The sequence below is a fragment of the Dicentrarchus labrax genome, unplaced genomic scaffold, assembly GCF_905237075.1.
Source record: "Dicentrarchus labrax unplaced genomic scaffold, dlabrax2021, whole genome shotgun sequence".
NCBI classification, from domain to species: Eukaryota; Metazoa; Chordata; class Actinopteri; family Moronidae; genus Dicentrarchus; species Dicentrarchus labrax.
Genome location: NW_026136702.1, coordinates 16,498,447 through 16,518,940, shown reverse-complemented (window position 1 = coordinate 16,518,940; position 20,494 = coordinate 16,498,447). Strand labels below are relative to the sequence as shown.

General features: G+C 41.3%; 3 protein-coding genes across 7 annotated transcripts in view; 1 reads left to right on the top strand and 2 right to left on the bottom strand.

Moving 5' to 3' along the window:
* camkmt (calmodulin-lysine N-methyltransferase) overlaps nt 1-5,008 on the bottom strand; it is a 107,656-nt gene extending 102,648 nt beyond the window's left edge. The window contains exons 1-4 of one of the 2 annotated variants that reach the window (XM_051378960.1): nt 4,924-5,008; nt 3,999-4,197; nt 2,193-2,371; nt 1,438-1,502 (exon numbers count right to left, since the gene is read on the bottom strand). In XM_051378960.1, coding sequence (XP_051234920.1) covers nt 1,438-1,502; nt 2,193-2,371; nt 3,999-4,197; nt 4,924-4,982 — 502 coding nt within the window. In that variant the 5' untranslated portion in view covers nt 4,983-5,008. Of the gene's footprint in view, nt 1-1,437; nt 1,503-2,192; nt 2,372-3,998; nt 4,198-4,716; nt 4,801-4,923 lie in introns of those variants that run through there. The other variant, XM_051378968.1, reaches the window with a different exon arrangement.
* prepl (prolyl endopeptidase like) lies at nt 4,476-13,952 on the top strand. Of its 4 annotated transcripts, none has more exons than XM_051378891.1 (15): nt 4,478-4,880; nt 5,674-5,790; nt 5,943-6,009; nt 6,251-6,425; nt 6,538-6,626; nt 6,737-6,863; nt 6,941-7,157; nt 7,625-7,816; nt 8,060-8,272; nt 8,534-8,709; nt 8,840-9,056; nt 9,319-9,468; nt 10,044-10,170; nt 11,499-11,587; nt 12,812-13,952. In XM_051378891.1, exons 1-15 carry the CDS (start codon nt 4,746-4,748, stop codon nt 12,908-12,910), a joined length of 2,190 nt encoding a protein of 729 aa, XP_051234851.1. In that variant the 5' UTR covers nt 4,478-4,745; the 3' UTR covers nt 12,911-13,952. The 4 variants fall into 4 exon arrangements, 3 of the variants coding, with proteins under 3 accessions (XP_051234851.1, XP_051234867.1, XP_051234875.1); XM_051378907.1 differs by lacking the exon at nt 4,478-4,880 and adding an exon at nt 4,931-5,229; XM_051378915.1 differs by lacking the exon at nt 4,478-4,880 and adding an exon at nt 4,931-5,239.
* Nucleotides 13,007-19,988, bottom strand: slc3a1 (solute carrier family 3 member 1). Its single transcript, XM_051378928.1, has 10 exons — nt 19,432-19,988; nt 18,814-18,993; nt 18,547-18,692; nt 18,306-18,431; nt 17,848-17,967; nt 15,734-15,858; nt 15,182-15,383; nt 14,115-14,297; nt 13,636-13,761; nt 13,007-13,524 (listed from the first exon to the last, which is right to left on the bottom strand). Exons 1-10 carry the CDS (start codon nt 19,856-19,858, stop codon nt 13,093-13,095), a joined length of 2,067 nt encoding a protein of 688 aa, XP_051234888.1. The 5' UTR covers nt 19,859-19,988; the 3' UTR covers nt 13,007-13,092.
* Nucleotides 19,989-20,494: the final 506 nt, after the last annotated feature.

The window sequence follows — 20,494 nt, the reverse complement described above, 5'->3', positions numbered from 1 at the left end:
GTATGCTGTCAGTAGTCTGGGGTTGTCTGGTTTAAGAGAGGAGGTCAGTTACTACTGTATATATACTAAAGGAGGAAGAGAAAGAAGAATAGAGGGTATTACATATCACAAAGAACAGAGTTAAGGCTACTGGAGTGCCAAAAGACAAAAGCATGATGGCGGCGTCTTTTTCTCTCCAAATAAAAAAGTATTGATCCTATTGTCTACTTGGTGAGAAAAGGGATTATCCATTATAGCAGATTGGAATGAGAGCTGCCACCAAGCATGTGTCATGACGTGTATAGTCTGATCCCAGTCTGCAATGAAGCAATAAAGACCCTCTATGAAGTAGCCTCTAGCCATGACTTTCACCTCTGACCCTGACTTCTATGGAGCCATCTGGCTGGTTAAGACTAACCCATGACCTATGTCATACCCCATCACATGCCCATGAGGATGGACCTGAACAGGTACATAATGACTTGAAAGTGGTCACATTCATGTCAGTGGAGCAGGTCTGTGAAGCTGAACCCATATTTATATTACCCATTTGTATTACTGTATTAGAATTTTTGTTGTTTTTTCTAATGATATTTGTCTTAATGTTGCAAGGTGTAGCCAAAGACAAATGTTTACTAAGTTTGACAATAAATTTGTATTATAATCTATATTTGTCACTAATTAACCCAAATATATTGGTAAGAAATACACATGTAATGACAGTTTGTATGCTATAAACTATTTATAAAGGAGAATAATTGTATTTATTCTTATCAAAAATCCTACTTTGCTGGATTGTTCCAGAAATTACAGATTGTACTGTTTTCACTCATACCTCTATGACTGCTAAAAAGCATAAGCAATAACCTGAGAGAATGTAAACAGTAAAAGTGAATTCAACTCAACCAGAAGTAAACTCATTCAAGCTAAATGGTTTACAAAACGTTCACAGAATGAAGGTGAAATCAAGGCTCTTGTGTTTCAGGTGATGCTATTCCACTCCATATCATAGAGCCTGTGCAAATCCCTGTTTGAGTCATGCTCTTTCCTTTCTCCCAAACCACTCATCACTGTCGACTGAAGCAATAAGAAGACTGCAACCCACTTTCCTTCTAAAGGACATTTGAAGGTAGTTGGGAGGAATAAGTACATGATAAACCGCTGTAGAAGCCACACAAGAGACATACTCCCATTCAAAGAGATGGAATCAAACCACCTCCATCAAACCATCAATCAAACACTAACAGCACACAGCATGAGGCTAACCCAAAGTTGTAGTGTGTGTGTGTGTGTGTGTGTGTGTGTGTGTGTGTGTGTGTGTGTGTGTGTGTGTGTGTGTGTGTGTGTGTGTGTGTGTGTGTGTCAGGATGGGATAAAGGCCAGGGAGTAGTGCAGGTAAACAAACTCTGTGAACATAAATACAACACTTTCAAGTAGTAAGATAAAGTATGTACTTACAGACATTACCGGTGTTGTCGAAACTGTTGAGCACTTCATTAACCCTAAGAGGCCCCAGGTTATCCCTGAGAGACACAAACATATAAAAGGATTATACAGCAGTGTGGGAGAAAACTATATTGTGCTTTTTTCATACAGACAGTGAATCAAGATCTTAATTACTATTTTAAACTTTTTTTTACTTTGTTCTAGATTCACAACAAATCACAGATTTTATACTTTTAGGTAATCCATCACCCTTGATGATAAAGGCAGCATGACTAGGACTGCACAATTAATCAAAATATTATCAAAATATGACCAAGTGTAACATGCAAACTGCAAAAGCAATATGCAAATAGCAGGAGCTGTAACCTTTTGATAAAGGCCAAATGTGTGATAAAACAGCATTGTAATGAAGTGCTGTAGTGCTGCAGAGATGCACTGGCCTACAGATCTTGTTCTCCAGATTTCTGGTACAGACCCCAAAAACTTCACATCGTCATGATTTCAATAGTGTTTTCAGTGGAAATTTAATTTGTGATCATTCCCACAGTAATCATGAATAATCTTGCAAATCTGAAAAACATAATCGTAAAATTATGTTTTTACCATATTATGCAGTGCTAAGCATGACACTATATAATCGGAACATGTTCAATACTTTTACCCAACTGGTACCATGAAATGTCCCTTTGTGTGGTGCACTGTCACTGTGCTTTATCTGTGCCAGCATGAAACTGGAGCCTTGTGTGCGTCAATTCAAGTGTGTGTACCTGAGTAAGGCACTGTACTCAGGAAAGTAGACACTTCTGTACTCCACCCACTGCTCATCTGAGGTATCACCAGGGTCTTGTGTCAAAAGCCTTTTCCTGCTGAAAAGGTCAAACGTAGCAAACCTGCGAACAGACACCTGTTTGACCTCTGGACTTTCCATCTGCTTCTGACGTAACACCTGTGAGAGTCAGGAGTGAAAAAAAAGGGGAGTTAATGAATTTTAATTTCCACAAAAGAGCACATTTAACTGCTAAATCTTCTCATCCGCTGTAAAGTCTCAGCATCTGCAGAATGAATCAGTCATGTTTTCTAGTTTTGGAAGTGTGAGGGTTTCAGTCAAACAGACAACAGGTCCTGTGGAAGGACTGTAATATGCAGGAGGTGAAAGACATTGTCAACAAATTTTACCTTTCTCATTTTGAATGGACATGTTTTGGTCTTCACTTGATGTAACATTAAAAAGTCCTACATTTCAATAACAATGACATGTTTTCTTTAACTGAAAGTTGAATAAATTTAACTTAATAACTTAACTGTGTAGTTGTGACTAAAACTGCCCTGTAGTTAAACATAATGTACAAAATACATTTGCATCTTTTTTTTCCTTAACTGTGACCTGTTAACAGTTACATTTTAGCTATATATCTGTCTACTGCACTGGTTTCCAACTTCAGGGTCCCAACCCCCTGGGGGTCGCCAAAGCTTCACAGGGGGGTCATGAGGCTTTTTTTGAAACTTATTTTTTAAATATACAGTATATCTCAGAATTGCATTCATTTCTGTGAAGAATCCTAAAGGAAACTGAGGTTTAGATTATTAACAAACTTTCTGCAGTTTTTGCATTCACTCTATGGGTTTAATGTACAGTTCATCAGTTATTCAGTACTGTTATTATTATGCATTGGATATAATATGTAATTTCCATAAAATATGTCACTTAGTCAGAGATCGTCAGTTTACTCAGTAATAGAAAAGCCCTTAAGGAAAAGGCTGGGAACCACTCGTCAGCTGTATTTATCTAGTGGAGTCCACACAAATATAGGTCATTACAGCACCAGGAGGAAGAACTAAGAATGCAAGATGGCCCCCACCCCACTGCAGGGAGCTTTTCTTGTCAGCCAAGGGCAACCTCTGTGTAATGCCCATCTATGGGAAGAACTAGAGGCCCTACTTCTACAGCTACTGCTTTAACAAGCTTCTTGCACATGCAACCAGACTCTGTAGCTAAAGGAAAGAGATTCACAGTGGTGACAAACTGCTGGAAGTAATACATTGTTATAAAACTACTTGTTGATAACATTAGATAAAAGTAAAGATTGAAGTTATACTGAATGCCAAAGCAGATCAGAGTACTAATGAATCAAGACTGCTGAAAAGGAGACTGCAATCATACTGTGACTGACACAGGTATAAAACATACTATAATGTCATAACTGCTGGATTATAAGACGTCTATACAAATTAGACATTGGGGAAATGCTTCAGAAACATTGCCTCCCTCCACAGTTCACACAGCTTGGGCTAGGAATAAATACAATGTGAGCTACATAGTATAATTGTATTTCAAAGTTTAGTCAACAATAGCTCTGTAGCCAAAATTAAGGCGGAAACAGGGCTGTTACAACATGTTCTCATCGCCCTAATTATTCTACAATGATGAGGGACAAAGATTATAACTGAAACACAAACTCTAGAGATGTCAACAACACATTTTATCTTGAATATTCGACACATTTTCAAAGCGTGCTCGCACAAATGGTGTAAACCCGGGAGAGATTTGTGTTTCTGGTTGAGGCTGACAATACCTGTCTCAGTAGAGTCCACCTGGCCTTTGCGACATCAGTAGTACCACAGGGGCCATCCCGGGAGCTCACGTTATGGGAATCAGCTGCGCAGGTGTCTTCATTAATATGTTTCCTCAAAGGCGAAGCCGGCTCGATCTTCTCTGCAGTGCCGGTGGAGTCCCTCTCCATTTTAACTTCGAAGTTGTGGGCGGAAATAAATCTAGAAACAAATGTACTGGCTGTAGAGCTGTCACAGTTATCGATAGCAGTGTGGTTATACAAAAATAAGGCTTTCTATAAACTATACCGAGGCAGAAATGATCACAGATATGGCTTGACTGTAATCACCTGTTACATCCACAATAGACGCATGCTACTTCCGTACACTTCTCGCATTCGAGGCACAACAATGGATTGTCGAAACAATCGATTTCGATTTTTCAGTTACAAAGCGGTCGCTCGTGTCTGAATTCGATTACTTTAGTCTGGCAGTGGCACCTACGTCATCCACAGCGGGTTTTGTTTAGGAATTTATGCACGTGCATAGAATTCGCTCGTTGTTGTCAACGGTCGACCAACGGCAGATGTTTTTAAAATAACAAAAACAATAAATATTACAGGTTGAATTACAGTGCTTATTACTTTTAGGAAACGTGTAGCTAAGCGTTCACTGTCGCGATGACTGACAGTACTTGGCAGTGGCAGCTAAAAACCAAACAGCTAATATATGTTAACTTACTCTAGCTGATTAGCCGTTAAACGTTCGTAATGGCCGTTCTCTCGTCTCTGCTGCGTTCGTCTGCTCGTCTCGTCGTCACAACATCTCGGTTACGATTATGGGAGCTCGTCGTTTGTAAACGGAGAACATGGCTCTCCCTGTCCGTCCAACGTTGTTACACGTCGGTAAGGGTGTTCGGTTCACGTTAACTATGCTGTTTTTACTCACCTTAGGCTCGGTGTAAGTTTACCGACCGTTAAGTTATCTCGTCGATAACGCCAAGTCATCCATTATTTAAAACGGTGTCTCTTCACCAGGCTGACAAAACTAGTGTTGTACGGAGCCACTGATAAGGGCACAGGGCTGAAATGGAGCTCCTTGGATGAGGCTCACTGCACTGACACGGGGATAGGTTTCAGGGAATGAACACGTAAACACCTATACAGATATATTAACCCAGTTTAATGCATTAAGTTGGCATTTGTGTTTCCACAGTTCAGGCATTATAGGAATATAATTATTTGAAGACTCAAAGTAAGTCCAAGTATGTAATGACACCACTCTGCCAGTAGTCTTCTTACAATCTAGAGAATGAACATAAGACACATAATGTCGACAGAGAATAATTTGGGACTCTTGCTATCATTGTGGTGAATTTAGAGCTAACAATTACATTTAACATATTAGTCTCATACCATTTACTCCTGTGTTAAACTACATTTGCCTAGACTGAGAAATTAGCAAGGTCCCTTTTTATATTGCAAAAATGTAATTGTTTAATTTAGTTATTAGAGATCTATTTTGTCATTGTTGAAATAACAGCAGTTTGTTTACAAAATACAGTCCTCTCATTCAGAGGTTAAATGTATGTACTATTGCCCCAGTGACTCTTGCACAGGATGCAGGAATTGTGATTGGAACAGCAATGGCCCTGGGAATTGGAGGTTATTGTAAAGTAGTAAAGTGGTTTTATTTCAGGACACTTCAAAGTCATCAGCTGATCATCTTGAGAGGTATAAGGAATTGCAGAGGTATTTTAAAAGGAGACTGAAGGCTAAATACTACAAGTTCTCCAACATACCTGATCACTCAGCGGTAAGGCCTTCCTTTTGCTCTGAACCATTTCATAAAGACTTTGTATATTACTTTATTGAACTTACCAACATTCACTCTTATGGTGTCAGGAAGACAGGGTGAGGGTTTCTGAGCATTTGTGCAATTTCAAATAATTTTTACTCTTCGCACAGGTCTGTGGACATCACCATGTGTATTTCGTTGAAGGTGATGGTATCTACAGAATGGACACGAGACAGAGTAAGCAGAAATCGTGACAGTGGCCTTTGATGATATTGCATTGCTACAATACTGGAGTTCATCCACAGACATTTAATTTAAAAACATGTTAAAGAAAACCAAAAAAGGAGATTACAAAAGATAAATTGCAGTACTTTTTTCTTATATAATCCTATTTGTACATCTTCTTCTTTGCCTTTTATGCAATCCATTATTAGACTATAGTGGCATTCCCACTTTTGTTTTCTCTCCTTGTTTATAGGTGAGCAAGAGCAGGTGCTAAATCTAGGACAAGTCTCTGGACAGGAGGAGAAGACTGGAGTTGATAATGAAGAGATGAAGCAGAGGTTTCAGTGGACTGTCCAGAGAATACGCCTATCCCCACAGGAAAAGCATCTTGCTGCCACACTAAAAACTAATCACAGTGAAGAGCTGAGGTGAAAAGAATACAACACAAAATTTTCTTTGTTCGGCAGCAAAGATTTTTTTAACTGCTGAATTTAAAACTGTAACAGTTAATACATGGATATTTGTCCTTTGATAATCCAGGTGTGTGGTTGTAAGGCTTGGACAGATGAATTCCCCTTTTCTGGATCCCCCACACGTCGTATTCACACTGGACAAAGTCTTCAGCTTTGGTACATTTTAAATAGTTTGCACTGATAAAAATGTATTTCTGTAACAGTAGAGACAAAAGTGCACTGGCTAAAATAAAAGGATGTTTTTGTGTTTGTCTGCATGTGTGAAGAGTGGGCTACAGACGAGGTCCTGTTTTACACGACTTTGGAGGGTCTACGCTGCAGCAGAGTGTTTCGTCTGGACCTGACCTCCAATCGAAGCAGGATAACCTCTGTGTATGAGGAAACACATCCTGAGTAAGTGTTACTAATGTGACATCTCAGCTGTCTCTACTCTTACACCATCTCTAATCAAAACACCAACATCTCCCCAGTGTCTTTGTGGAGGTTGTGCTTTCCAGAAACCGACAGATACTGACCATCAACTGCAACAGCAGGACCACTTCAGAGGTGCTGCTAATTGATACAACAACATCCCATTTAAAGCCTTTCCTGGTTCAGCCACGCCAACAGGACCTCCTGTACCATGTGGAGCACTGGAGAAGGTGGCTGATTATACTGGCTAATACAGGGCCTGGGCAGGAATATCAGGTACTGTTTGTACTTTACATATGTAAACACACATTGTTTATAGGGTGCATGAACTTCATAGAAATTCAAAATGTGGAAACAGTGCTCACAGTTATAATTGTACCTTATCACCAGAGAAACATACATATATGTTTTGTCTTCTGGAGATATGGTGAATAACACAAACAGAAATAGTCTGCCATACATCACACATGTAACCTTTGGGTGTCTGTTCCATATCTGCTTTGTGCTCAGGCTGAGGTTTGGGTGGTTAGTTGATCATGCAGGATGACAATGTGGAATACACTGTATATATGCAGAGGTTAAAATGTTATTCTGACTGGAAGTAGTTGATCCCTATTAATAACTTATTTTGATTATTTTTGGACAAAGAAAGATGTTCAGACACAAATATTTCTGTTTTAATTTAAAAAAATATTTTTTTATTTTCACAAGTAAGAAGATTTATCTTTCTGTATACTCACTAGGTGGTGCAGGCCCCTCTCTCAGAGCCATCCATGGTCTCCTGGGTGACCTTGTTTACCCCTGGCCCTGGCACTGCAGTCAAAGATATGGATGTGGTTAGAGACCACTGTGTATTGGTTGCAAGAACACCAGCCAGTGAACTTGTCCTGATCGTGGTCTCACTGACCCATCCCAAGGAAGCATACACTGTACAGGTCTGTGTGACAGAAAAATCTATTCGAATATTTTTTTCTGTTCTTGTCGCATCTCTTGCTTACTTCCCTGCTGGCATGTTTGCTTTCAATCATGTTACTTGCTTCTTTACCATTTTGCTTTATAGTTTTCACAGCCAGTACATATTCCGTTTAGCAACATAAAGATATACACCATATATAAAGTATACATATACATACACTTGCTTTTATGTATTAATAACCTTATATTTGTACACTTCCAAGCTCCCCTCCTGGACCTGTGCCATAAATCCCAAGAAACCAGACATGGCCGACCAACGCAGGGTGTTCGAGTTCTTGATCTCATCTCCAGTACATTCACCGGTGCCCTACTGTCTATACCCCGAGGATGGGCTGCTTTTATCAGGCACCAAAGATGGGTCCTCCCCAGAGAACCAGGGAAACTATACCACCACACGCTTAGAGGCCTACAACCAAGTGAGAACACTTGACATATAAGACGAATGCACACCCTGAAACAGTATCAGCAGGGAGGGAAGCATTTTGTATGAAGACTCAAGTGTCTAGCCACCAGACACAGAAGACTTTAGTAGTACACACTCTGACATCGCTACATACATCTGCACACATACACCTAAAACATAGAAGGGAAAGTGTGACTGTGGCGACATTTGCAAAACAAATTTCTTAGACCTGGTTTTAAGATCAGCTAACAGTATCTCTGCCTTTCCTCTGTAGGATGGTACCTTGGTGCCAATAACCCTGTTTCATATGGTACCTGTGGAGGGTTTGACACAGGCGCCACTACTGGTCCATGTCTACGGAGCTTATGGCAGAGATCTGAACATGGAGTTCTGCCCAGAGAAAAGGCTGCTGTTGGAGCAGGGCTGGGCTCTGGCCTACTGCCACATCAGGTAACGTCTCAAATCAAGTCGATATTGTGGAGCCGGAAATTGCTGGAAAATGTCTGTGATGGCTAGTTAAGTCTGGAATTCAAACCTAAGTGTTGAAATTAATCTGTGTTCTTTCGTTTCCACCTCCTAGAGGTGGAGGAGAGCGTGGTCTGTCCTGGCAAAGACAAGCTCGTGTGGAGGGGAAGCAGAAAGGAGTGGAGGACCTCCAAGCCTGTCTCCGTCACCTTTTTTCTTTAGGAGTCTCCTCTCCTTCACTCACTGCCCTTACAGCCTGCAGTGCTGGGGCTGTGCCAGTGGGAGCACTGTGCAACAAACACCCACACATGATGCGGGCTGTCACACTGCAAGTGAGATGTTAAATCATTGGAGATTTGTGTGTTTGTGTACTTGTGTCTTAGAGTGTGAAGCTTTTAGTGTTATTTTATGTCTAAAGAACTAGAATATTAGGGTGTCTTGCTCAAGAATATTTGAGTAGGTTAATATGTAACAGTTAAATACAAATTGAAGAACAGTCTCCCTACTCATTGCACCACACCACCTCACCATGAGAGATAATTTAAAATGTGCACGCACACACACATCCAAAGCCATCTCTTTTCCTGTGTTTAGGCTCCTTTCCTGGATGTGTTGGGAACCATGGAGGATCCCAGTCTGCCTCTAACTTTGGAGGATAGAGAAGAATGGGGAGACCCAGTAGGAAACCCAAAACACAGACTCACCATCTCCTCCTACTGTCCCCTTCACAACATTACTCCTCAGGTGGCTTTAGTTAATGTGTTTCCTCATCTGTTACTACTTGCACTAATGTTTATTCAGCTTGCTGCATACTTTAAATGTTTTCATTGAGTGAGAGATACTTTTTGCGATGTGATTTTTCAGGTATCTCTACTGTGATTAAGATTGTATTATGAGGTTAACATGTAGTTCTACTTTAATTAACCCTACAATGTAATTTAGTAGGTTCTAGTGGGTAACAGACAGTTAATTCAGACCATGTTGAAAACCCATTTTAAAGTCCCATGGCCCATATTTTGAGCCAGAGCCAGTGTTTGAATTGCACTGACTCTATTAGTGGCTTTCAGGCTCTCTCTGAAAACAAGAAGGTTGACATCTGTCCAACACAGGACCAGAAGCGCTGCTTGTTTAATGTCATATCCCAATGATTTAATGGGGGACACCAAGTACCATTAATAATTAATAACTTTTGCTAAGCACCATAATGAAAACTACTCTAGGTTAACCTGTGTGTGTGTGTGTGTGTGTGTGTGTGTGTGTGTGTGTGTGTGTGTGTGTGTGTGTGTGTGTGTGTGTGTGTGTTTGTGTGTGTTTGTTAGTGCTACCCATCAATTCTGCTGACGGCCTACAGCGGCGATACCAGGGTTCCTCTGGCAGGTGTCCTCAAATACACCGAGCAGTTAAAGAAAGCCATTCATACATACATCACCATGAAGCCAAAGTCAGGTACATGCACACTTACACTAACAGCTTCATCACCTGTTGCCAATGTAAATGCTTGTGTGCGGCCTTGCATGCTATTGTATAAATGTGCATATTTGTGTACATGTCTCTGTGTGCAGTACAGCATAGATTTTCCACTTGTTCCATGTTTTTTTAGGCATCATTTCTTTATCATTTGAGGTTTCAATAGTTTGGGGTCAGTGTGCATGTCTGGAAAGGCAGCATAAACAGACATATGGCTGTCTCTCTGGAGAAACGATGAACAGCATTTGAAGTTCATGACCAAAGTATCCAATCCAATCCAATCCAACTTTATTTGTTAAGCACTTTAAAACAACCAAAGTTGACCAAAGTGCTGTACAGGAGAATAAATAAGACATCATAAATAAAAGATATAACAGCTCACATGAGGCGCAAAATAACATATAATACAACAATAAAATGAAAAGACATAAATAAAAATAATAACCATGTAATAACAAGCAATCAAAAAGTAAAAATAACAAATACAAAAAAATAAATCAAGTAAATAAAGTCGACATCTTACTAGGTGTCAAAGGCCACAGAGAAGAGATGGGTTTTAAGTATAGCATAGGTCACCTTGTAGTATAGAGTGTGTGTGTGTGTGTGTGTGTGTGTGTGTGTGTGTGTGTGTGTGTGTGTGTGTCAGCTAATTGCTCTCATTTCCCCTTAGACAGGCTCTTTCTCCCTCTCACTTATAATCAGCATTCACCACATTGGTGGTACTCCTCTTCACACCCCTCTCTCTCTAGCACTGCCTCCACTCTTCTCGTTTCAAATCCACACATTATCTCTCCCTTTCACCCTCTCTCACTTTTCTGTTGTTCATACACATACACCAGGATGTGTGTGTATATGTCTCCCTAATCTCTCTCTCGGTTCTCCGGAGTCTTTGATAAAGTGCTGATGGCATAGACACATACAGGCGGGTGGGCAGGCCCATTAGCATGGTAAAGAGATAGTGTATCAGAGCAAGAGATTAGACGCCACAGACTGGGAGCTGTCAAGGTCAAGACCGCACTTGTGAAACAGCCCGTACCACAGATGCGGGGGAGGGGGGATAATATTGAGGGGTTTGAGAAGAGGGAGGGCAATATCAGATGGGAGCACAAATAAATGTAAAGACAGTCAGAAGAGAGAGAGAAGATTTGGGGCAACTGGACAGAGAGAGAGGGGAGCAGAGAAAGTGGTCACACAATAAGATAAAATAAATATCTGAGAGGAAGTTTTAAACACTAATGTTTAAAACTTCCTCTCAGATAGATCTTCTGCCTTTGACCTCTGTCTCTCTGTCTTCCTATTTCTTTTAGAATGTAAACCAGCACCAAACATAGTTCTGAATATCCAATCTGGAGCAAATCACCTCGGACCAGAAGACTTTGAGCTGATGCTGGAGGAGGTAATGCACTTACTCTTAAAGAGATTTGTAACTTTGAAAAAGTAATTTTGAACTTTAAACTTTGAATTTTGACTTGAAAGTCAAGCTTTTTAAATGTGCACATCCAAAGACACCTACAATAAGGCAAATCAGTTTTATTAGTTTATCCTCAATAAGTACTTTTGCTTGTTGACAATTGTCAACTGTTCTTAAATCCACTGCACAGCCATGCTGAAAAGTGACAATCATGTTAAGACCATTTGTTTTAAAGTCCCAGTGTGAAATATCGTGTGTAACAAAGGTTACATAAAAAGACACTCACCAAATTAAAATGTTAAAATGTTTAAAAGTTTCAACTCGTTCTTCAGGGACCTGAAGAAGACTGAGTTGAAACACATAGGTGGTAACCCCATTTATTAAAAGGCTTTTTAATTTTTGCAAAGCAGTGTACCTTGATTTTTTTTGTGGCTATGACTCATGATCATAGCCAATTATCAAGCAAAGTAAGTCTAACCTCTCTTCTTTTTTGGTGTCATGATATGTCCATGGAGCACCTGCTTTTTTATACCTACTTTTGTGTAGTAGCATTCCTGAGCCAATCTACTGGCATTTTATCCCTACTGCCGTGTTAATATACACCGATCAGCCATAACATTATGACCACTAACAGGTGAAGTGAATAACAATGATTATCTGGTTATCATGGCTCCTGTCAGTGGGTGGGATATATTAGGCAGCAAGTGAACATTTTATCCTCAAAATTGATGTGTTAGCATTGTGAGGATTTGAGTGACTTTGACAAGGGCCAAATTGTGATGGCTAGACGACCGGGTCAGAGCATCTCCAAAACTGCAGCTCTTGTGGGGTGTTCCCCATCTGCAGTGGTCAGTACCTATCAAAAGTGGTCCAAGGAAGAAAAAGAACCGGAGACAGGATCATGGGTGGCCAAGGCTCATTGATGCACATGAGGAGCGAAAGGCTAGCCTGTGTGTTCTGATCCAACAGCTCCAACAACTGCTGAAAAACTTTCAGAACACACAGTGCATCACAGTTTGTTGTATATGGGGCTGCATAACATTATGAACACCAGCGTGCCCAGGTGGTCATAATGTTATGGCTGGTTTGGGTTTAAGTTTTGTTTTAAATTCAGCCCAACACTTTACTCACATTGAGAACACTAACATTATTTCTGAGACTGTTGTATAGACTGAGAAATTTGCCCTCTGTCTTTTTTCTCTCACACAGGAAGCCCTCAGGCTAGCATTCCTATACACGGAGTTGGGCCTGGATCCTCCTCAGCCTTCACGCAAGAGGAAGATAGTAAGGCTGTCAGGAATCAAATGACAATGACCTAAACATCTACCACAACAACTAGGAGGACACAATGGTGCCCAAATATTTAACAATACCAGTGGAAGAAAAGACAACTTCAACAGTGGATGTATCTGCAATGATCCTGTTTATTACAGCGTTTGACGTAAATCTTATAGAGTATAGTACGTAAGGAATGCCATTGCCCATTCATATTAGCATTTATAAAGTATGTCCAGGGCCCCCAAATAGCAGGCCTTCTCAGACACGTAGCACTGTCCGGGGTGGTTGGGATTAAACCGAGTGTGGGTGGAGTACTGAATCACCAAACCCTCCCCTGCTTCTGTCAGGATACGAGACTTTTGCAACACCTTGCCATCACTGACTTGGTTTGTGCTCATTAGCACCTTCAGCTGGTCTGGTAACTCACGAATAGAGGAGAGATCTGTGATGACAGATTCTATACCAAAGTTAAGCACCATAAGGAAAGCTTGGTTAAGCCCATCCAGCTCTCTGAGGAAAGCAAAGACACTGGCATCAGCGTGGACGTAGCAGAACCACCCACGCTGAAGGGGGAGCTCTGACTGACGCAGCATGTTCAGGAAACGGTACTGAGCCAGAACAGAACTTTCATCTTCCTTCTGGACCTAGAAAAGAAAGATTGGCAACAGAATGCATGATCTTAAAGTAAGGTAAACTTGAACAAGCTCAGATCAGATGTTTGTCCAGAGTTGAACACTACTAAAAGAGTTCTGTACCTCTACATTTATGCTTCTGTATTCAGGGTGTACAGGCAACCAGGTGATGTTGGTTTTGTTGTTGAAGCCTGCATTCATGTCACCACTCCACTGCATTGGAGACCGCTCAGGGTCCCGACTAGCACTCTGCAGTGAAAGGAAAGGAATCATTTTGGCATTTCAGCTTCTTGTGCCAATGAACAGTTTGACAATGAATGTGTAGTATATGGACACACTTTAATGTACATACAATCAGTCGCCAGTTTCTTAGCTACACCAAGACTATTGCAGTCTAAAATACAAACCTTGAAATAAATGATATCTTTGTGAAGATTAAATTCAGTTTTTGTTGAAATGGTTATACAGAGGTGGTGATTTAACCTAATGGGCTTTTATCCAGGCTATATATATAGTAAACAGGCTTTCTTTTATACACCAATTGCACTTAGAGACATTACAGTATTTAATGTTTTTTTCAGTGTAGTGTGTACAGAACTGACCTTATTGTATTTGCCAGCAGGGTCTTGTATCTGACTATCTGTGACATTAATGTTCTCCATGCCGATCTCCTCGCCATAGTAGGTGGTGGGTGTGCCTGGAAGGGTCAGCAGCAGCATGTTGATGACACGAATATAGGTCTGACCAGCACTGGAGGCAATTCGAGGCCTGTCATGGTTCCCAACCTGATAACAGTGGTAACAGGTATGAGAAATACAAGAGGAGAGGTGAGTGAGATAACTTGGGAAGGAATGCAGCGGGGGGGGGGGAATTGAAGGGTTGGTGTCATGGAAGAGAAAGCTGAAGTTAAAAAGTGAGGGATACAGGATAAAAATTAAGTGAGACTGGCTGAGGTGGAGAAATATTGTGGGCTGTCACAGAGGAGTAAATGATGCTGAGACAATTAGTGTCACTCATACCGGAAACACGTCTCTGTGACAAAAGAACTCATAATCCATTGGTAGCTGATCCCAGAGGGAAACTGAAGCACACGTTGTTTTTAGTTATCTGTAGGTGGTAGGGTCTGATGTACATTGCATCAAAAGGTTATTGTGTGTACCGCATCAGTTAACATTTTCTTTGTGGTCTCCTCTAGTCACATGATCCACCTTATCACAGAGGATAAGGTAAACAGGTCAGTGTTAAAGTTTGTGTTTTTGTGGTACTATTATCTTTTAATATTTAGCTTGGTGATCAATCAATCTACACCCTGTGTAATAAATAATAGCACATAAAAATATCTTGTGGTTGTAAAGACATGAAACAAAATGGAAGAGAAACACCAACTAACATTGAGATTGACCCAGCAGTCCATAGTTGAGATAGATAAAAGATGCTAATCTGAGGGTGTCAGCATGCATACCATTCAAATATCACAACGTGTGGCTCTTGCCACCTCTCATCTTGATTTGATCTTGTGGTTCTTACCATTATGATGGAGAACAAAAGATAAAGCATAATCTGCAGTTATGTCTGTGGAAGGCTGATTATTTGGAGTTAACCCCATATGGCAGTCTCGTTTTTAAAGAAGCCAAGAAACTAATATGTAAATGTGAGTGTGGTGACTCACCACCCAGTTGGCCCATTGTCCCCTGGGCATGTTGGCCATCCACAGGTGGACCAGATGTTGAACCCACAAGCCACTGGTGTTCTGAGGCAGGTCCAGCAGGTAAAAGTTAAAGGGGAAGTCACTTTCTTTAACCAGTGGGGTGCCATAGTACATCATGGTCTTGTCCACCTCATGGTAATCATATGACTCCGTCACCATGAACCTGTTGTGTATGATAACATGCAAACTGATCTTCATTCAAGACTCGGTAAGTGAGTTCCTCTGATCTCTTTCATACAGTCCATTATTAGATTATTGGCCTTTAACAAAAGTATTTATTAATGCCACAGTAAAATAGAAATTTGTATCAGAAAAGCTTCTAGTCATAAGGAAAAGAGGAATATTTTTAGTCTGGTCTTTAAATTAATGTTGCACAATCTTAATATTATCTTGAATCTTAATTATGTCTTGGTACTATATATGTCTATTTATCTATGTATTAAGTAAGTAGTAAGAACATAACCCAGTCCCAACTAGTCCAATAGCATTATTGTATTGCTATAGCTCCCATACCTGTATCTGCCAGGCTCACGACTGTAAATGTCCATCTCAGCCCTCCAGTCCCTCAGAAGGTCATGCAAGCCCAACTGACTGGTGGTGTAGTCATGGTAGAGGTCCCACTCTGTGGTTACAGACTCCTGGAGTGTTATGAATACAAAGAAATGTGAGGTGATGTGGCTATTATTGGATTTCTGGCCTATTGGATTAGTAGTGTTAGAGTCAGGTTTTGCATTTTGTGAAGGTAGGCTACTAGTGGTCCATTCATAGAAAAGCTTCCATCCTGAGATCATCAACTATAGTGCATTAAGAGAGCTCAACTGTAATTTCTTCTGCCCACTGGGAGTATGGAGAGCTTGGGTGTAAATGCGTTCCTTTGTCAGGCCAAAGCACAGTGTCCTGTCACAGGCCAGGTAGTTGGAAAATAAGTAGAAACCAGATACGGAAAGAGTAGAGGCCAATGACCAAGGATTACTGTTGTGTGTAAGGAATGTTCATTGGGACATTATGTGTTGTAATAGTCTTAACAAAAGATGGCAGGAAGACAGAATACATTAAAAAAGAGACAGGCAGCCTTGTTAAATTACACCTATGGGAAAATTCAACCCACTGGGCCCTAACGTAACAGCAAAGCACTAGGTTAACTATTTTAAGGGAATCAGCCCGCGAACCTGCTTCACTCCTGAAAGCTCTGAGGCACATTGAAGTCCTCTAAAAACTAACACCTAATGTGTGTGTCTTTTTGTGTGGGAGTAAGTCAAACACAGGGACAACACACAAATGACACACACAGGCCATCAATCTATTCACGGACATAATTACAGAGGCAGCAGCGCTAACCACCAAACTGACGTGCAGCCACATGAGCAAACAATCCAGCCAACAGCCAGTAAAGCACATAGCAGATCTGAATTTAAAGCTTAACCGACATTAAAGCAGTAAAGATAACACACATAGTTGCTCAGTTATGATTAGTTGAATCATATTGTGGTAAAATCCTCAATATACAAATAAACACACAGCTGTGACTCTACCTTTTGTAAATGCATTAAAAAATATATCTGTAATGCCAAACAGTGATACTAAGTTTAGTCATCAGTCACCACAAAGCACAGCTTGGCGTGGGATAATACTTAAAAATTAGTAGTCCTCTAATTCGGCTAGACTGCCGCAACACTAAGTAGACAAGTCAGTCAGTACTATAGAGTTATTCTGCGGTGGTAAGTAAATCCCAGTGACTTGCTAATCCACCAAAATATGCCTATTTTCTACTAATCTTTCTTCTGTGAGAAATAGCTCCAGCCCCAGTGGAACAAAAACTCTTTCTTAGGGAGCTTAAATCTGCATGAATGATGAACCCTTCAGATTCCAAGAACAGTGTTTTCTCCAGAAGGGGACTAGATGATCCTGACATTTAAGCCAGAGATAAAGGACGAATGATACATCATGTACAGTGCGAACTCTCCCACTCAGCTGAGCAGCATTATGTTTGTTCTACCAGCTACTCCAGAAAGCAAAGCTTCTGCCCACAGTGCTGCTTTTATCCATCAGATTGTTAAAATATCACACGTTATATAATTCAACTAAATAAAATCAGAATATAATTATATAACTGGATGTTACAGCGGAGATTGTTAACTAAACTGAACTTTGATCTTGTGAACTCAGAGGAAGAAGAGCTGCCAGGTGATAAGAGCACAATAGAGTTCTTCAAGTTCTTCCTAACCTTACTCCCTGAACAGACCTTTTGGATAGTGTTTGTTACTTGTTATTGAAAATTAAACCTGACCATCTCATCAAAGCAAAGCACTCCCCTCAAAAACATGATCTATTTATCCAAAACGATGACTACAGCTGTGAAAGATTCTTCGGCAGCACCCTCAGAGCTCAGTCACTGAAATTAAATTTGATTGGTTCTGAAGCTTGAGGCCTTGCACGAGGTTAAATGTGTTTGGTAGCAGAGCGTCACACCTGCTCCGCCATTCAATACGGATCCATTTCAGCCTGCACATCAGACAGAGGACAAACAGCTGCTGGAACTAAGCCAGCAGACATTTGCTGCCCGTTAGAGATAAACAATGGTACCAAGTGAGGTTAAATGTTGTGAGGGGCAAAGAGGTAACACTCACTGGTGGTTTGTTGGGGTCCACCTGTGGTTCATCCCTTAGGTGCGCAGCCTCCAAGATGTGCTTCACCGCATCCATCCGGAAGCCATCCACTCCTTTACCCAGCCAGAAATGGATAATATCCTAAAATAAAAGAATAAATATCAAGTAATAAAATGGTTGTATCTTACAGTAATTTCACCAGGCCCTTCGTTCAACTACAACACAGGACTATTGAGTATAAACATGCTGTTGTACTATGTGCTGTGTGTAGCAGCAGTTAAAAACACAAGGATTACCTGTCCTTGTAAAGTTAATGTGTAATCAGTTGACAATCCCACATTACTGCTGCATATTACACAGGATTGTGGTGCAGCAGACAAGACCAAAGGGATGAGGACAACACTGAGATACAGCATGCGAGTCACAAAAAACAAACACAAACAAGAAATGAAACCATGTGTGCAGTCGAGTAATCTTACAATCATCTCTTTGCTGACATTTGGGTTCCTGAAGTTCAGGTCTGGTTGCTCTTTGAGGAACTGGTGCAGGTAGCATTGTCCTCTAACTTCATCATAAGTCCACGACGAGTTCCCAAACACACTCACCTGAGGAAAAGGGCATTAGGAAGTGTAGACATTAGGAAACTACCCACCCGACACCAGCATTATAAAGAGAAAACTGTTTGAATTTCAAATTCAAGAGAACAGTTCAAGTACCAACCCAGTTATTAGGTCTGGGTACGGTTTGATTGCAGTCAACCCAGATGTAGTAGTCCTTGTAATGAGGATCTCCAGTCCGGCTCAGGTTGAACCAGCGGTGTCGGTCACTTGTGTGATTGGGAATGAAATCCATGATCAACTTCAAACCTGGTGGAAACAGAAAGATTAGTAAAAGACATGCACCCTGCTATTAAGCCAACGCCGCCAACCCCAAGACAAAACACGCGTTGATCCACCATCACTTCACCCACCACCACGGAGTCCATACCTTTGTTGTGCATTTCAGCCAGGAGCGCTTCAAAGTCCTCCATGGTCCCAAAGAGTGGGTCAATATCCCGGAAATCTTCCACATCGTAGCCAAAGTCCTTCATGGGAGAGCGGTAGAAAGGACTGATCCAGACGGACTTGATATTCAGGTACTGGAAGTGATCCAGCTGCTCCTGAATTCCTGCCAGACCAGGGATACGTCAACAGTGATGAATACTAAATACTGAATACTGGATACTGCGCTACTTTTTCCCCAATGACCAGTCCCAAGATAAAGAAGAGCAAACCGTGTATTAATACTGATGCTGTCAACAGTTAACATACATTTGGGTCATATGGTGGAATAAATCAAACTAGTAAAAACCACAATAAGGAAGGGATCTGGAAGTAGAAGTTGTCCTTAAATAATGAATAAATGATAATGTACCATCCTACTATAATAAGATAACACTATCATTTCACTCTCACAATGGCTTAAATGTCAAATTCATGTTATCACTGAGTGTGAAGGACTGTTTCCTTCTCTAGACTAAAGGTAAAATAACACAGGGTCAGGGGGTCACGACTGTGTGGATTGCAAGATTATTGACCGGTGCAGCGGGGGTCAGGAGCATCTTACCTTTGAGGTCTCCGACCCCATCTCCGTCGGAGTCTCTGAAGGACCGGGGGTAAATCTGGTACACCGGGGAAGTCTGCCACCAGCTCAGGCAGCGCGGCGACAGCGCGATCACTGTGGCGGTGAGCACCACCAGCGCCAAGGTGCAGGCCACCGTCAGCCAGAACAGGATCTCTCGGGACACTCGGTACCGGGCCTGGGAGGAGTACAGCAGCAACACCTCCTTGGGCATCCCGGCGTACGGTTTGAGCTGCGTGTACTCCTCAGCCGCGTCCGGGTCCAGCTTCACCGCGGTGGAGTCCTGCTTCTCCCCGGGGACAGCGGCGGTGACGGTGTCCGCCGCCGACCCACCGCCGTCTACATCCTGATACCCCGGGTTCCTGGTGCACTCCCCCAGCTCCATACTGCTGGTTTCTTTCTTTAAAGTCATCTGATGGAGATTTTCTTAAGGAGGGGAAACCTGTAAACAAACCGTGCTGGTTTAGCTCTCCTTCAGGAAGACCGAGTGACTCAATGAGTAATTTATCTGCTGGTAAGAGGGTCAGAGTACACACACACACACTTTTTTTTCTCTCTCTCTCTCTTATCTTCTCTGTTTCACACACACACACACACACACACACACACACACAAGAGAGAGAGAGAGAGAGCGCAGTGCCACCTGTGGAATGTGGGAAACTGGAGAGTTGGATGGGAATGGGTTAGAGATTAACATTTCTGGCTGCAGTGTGGGAGAGGTACTTCAATAAAAGTTGTTCATTCAAAAAGTACATCAAGTTTTATCACCAACGTGTAGCTACACACTTATCAAAAGTAAGAATTTCTATGTTTGGATCTGAGATGTAGACGTTTCAAGGACCAGGGGCGGAGCCAGATATTGTAAAGATTCAGGGCTTTGTCTAAACCTAAGGGTGGGTTGATTTCTTGCAATTTATAGAAGCTGTATTCACTATTTTTAAAGCCAGAATGCATAGAAATCTGTACATCATTAGGGATAGTTGAAATAGGTCATCCTCTGTAGAGCATACATTATGTTTCTGTTCTCCAACTGTATTCATCTGAAACC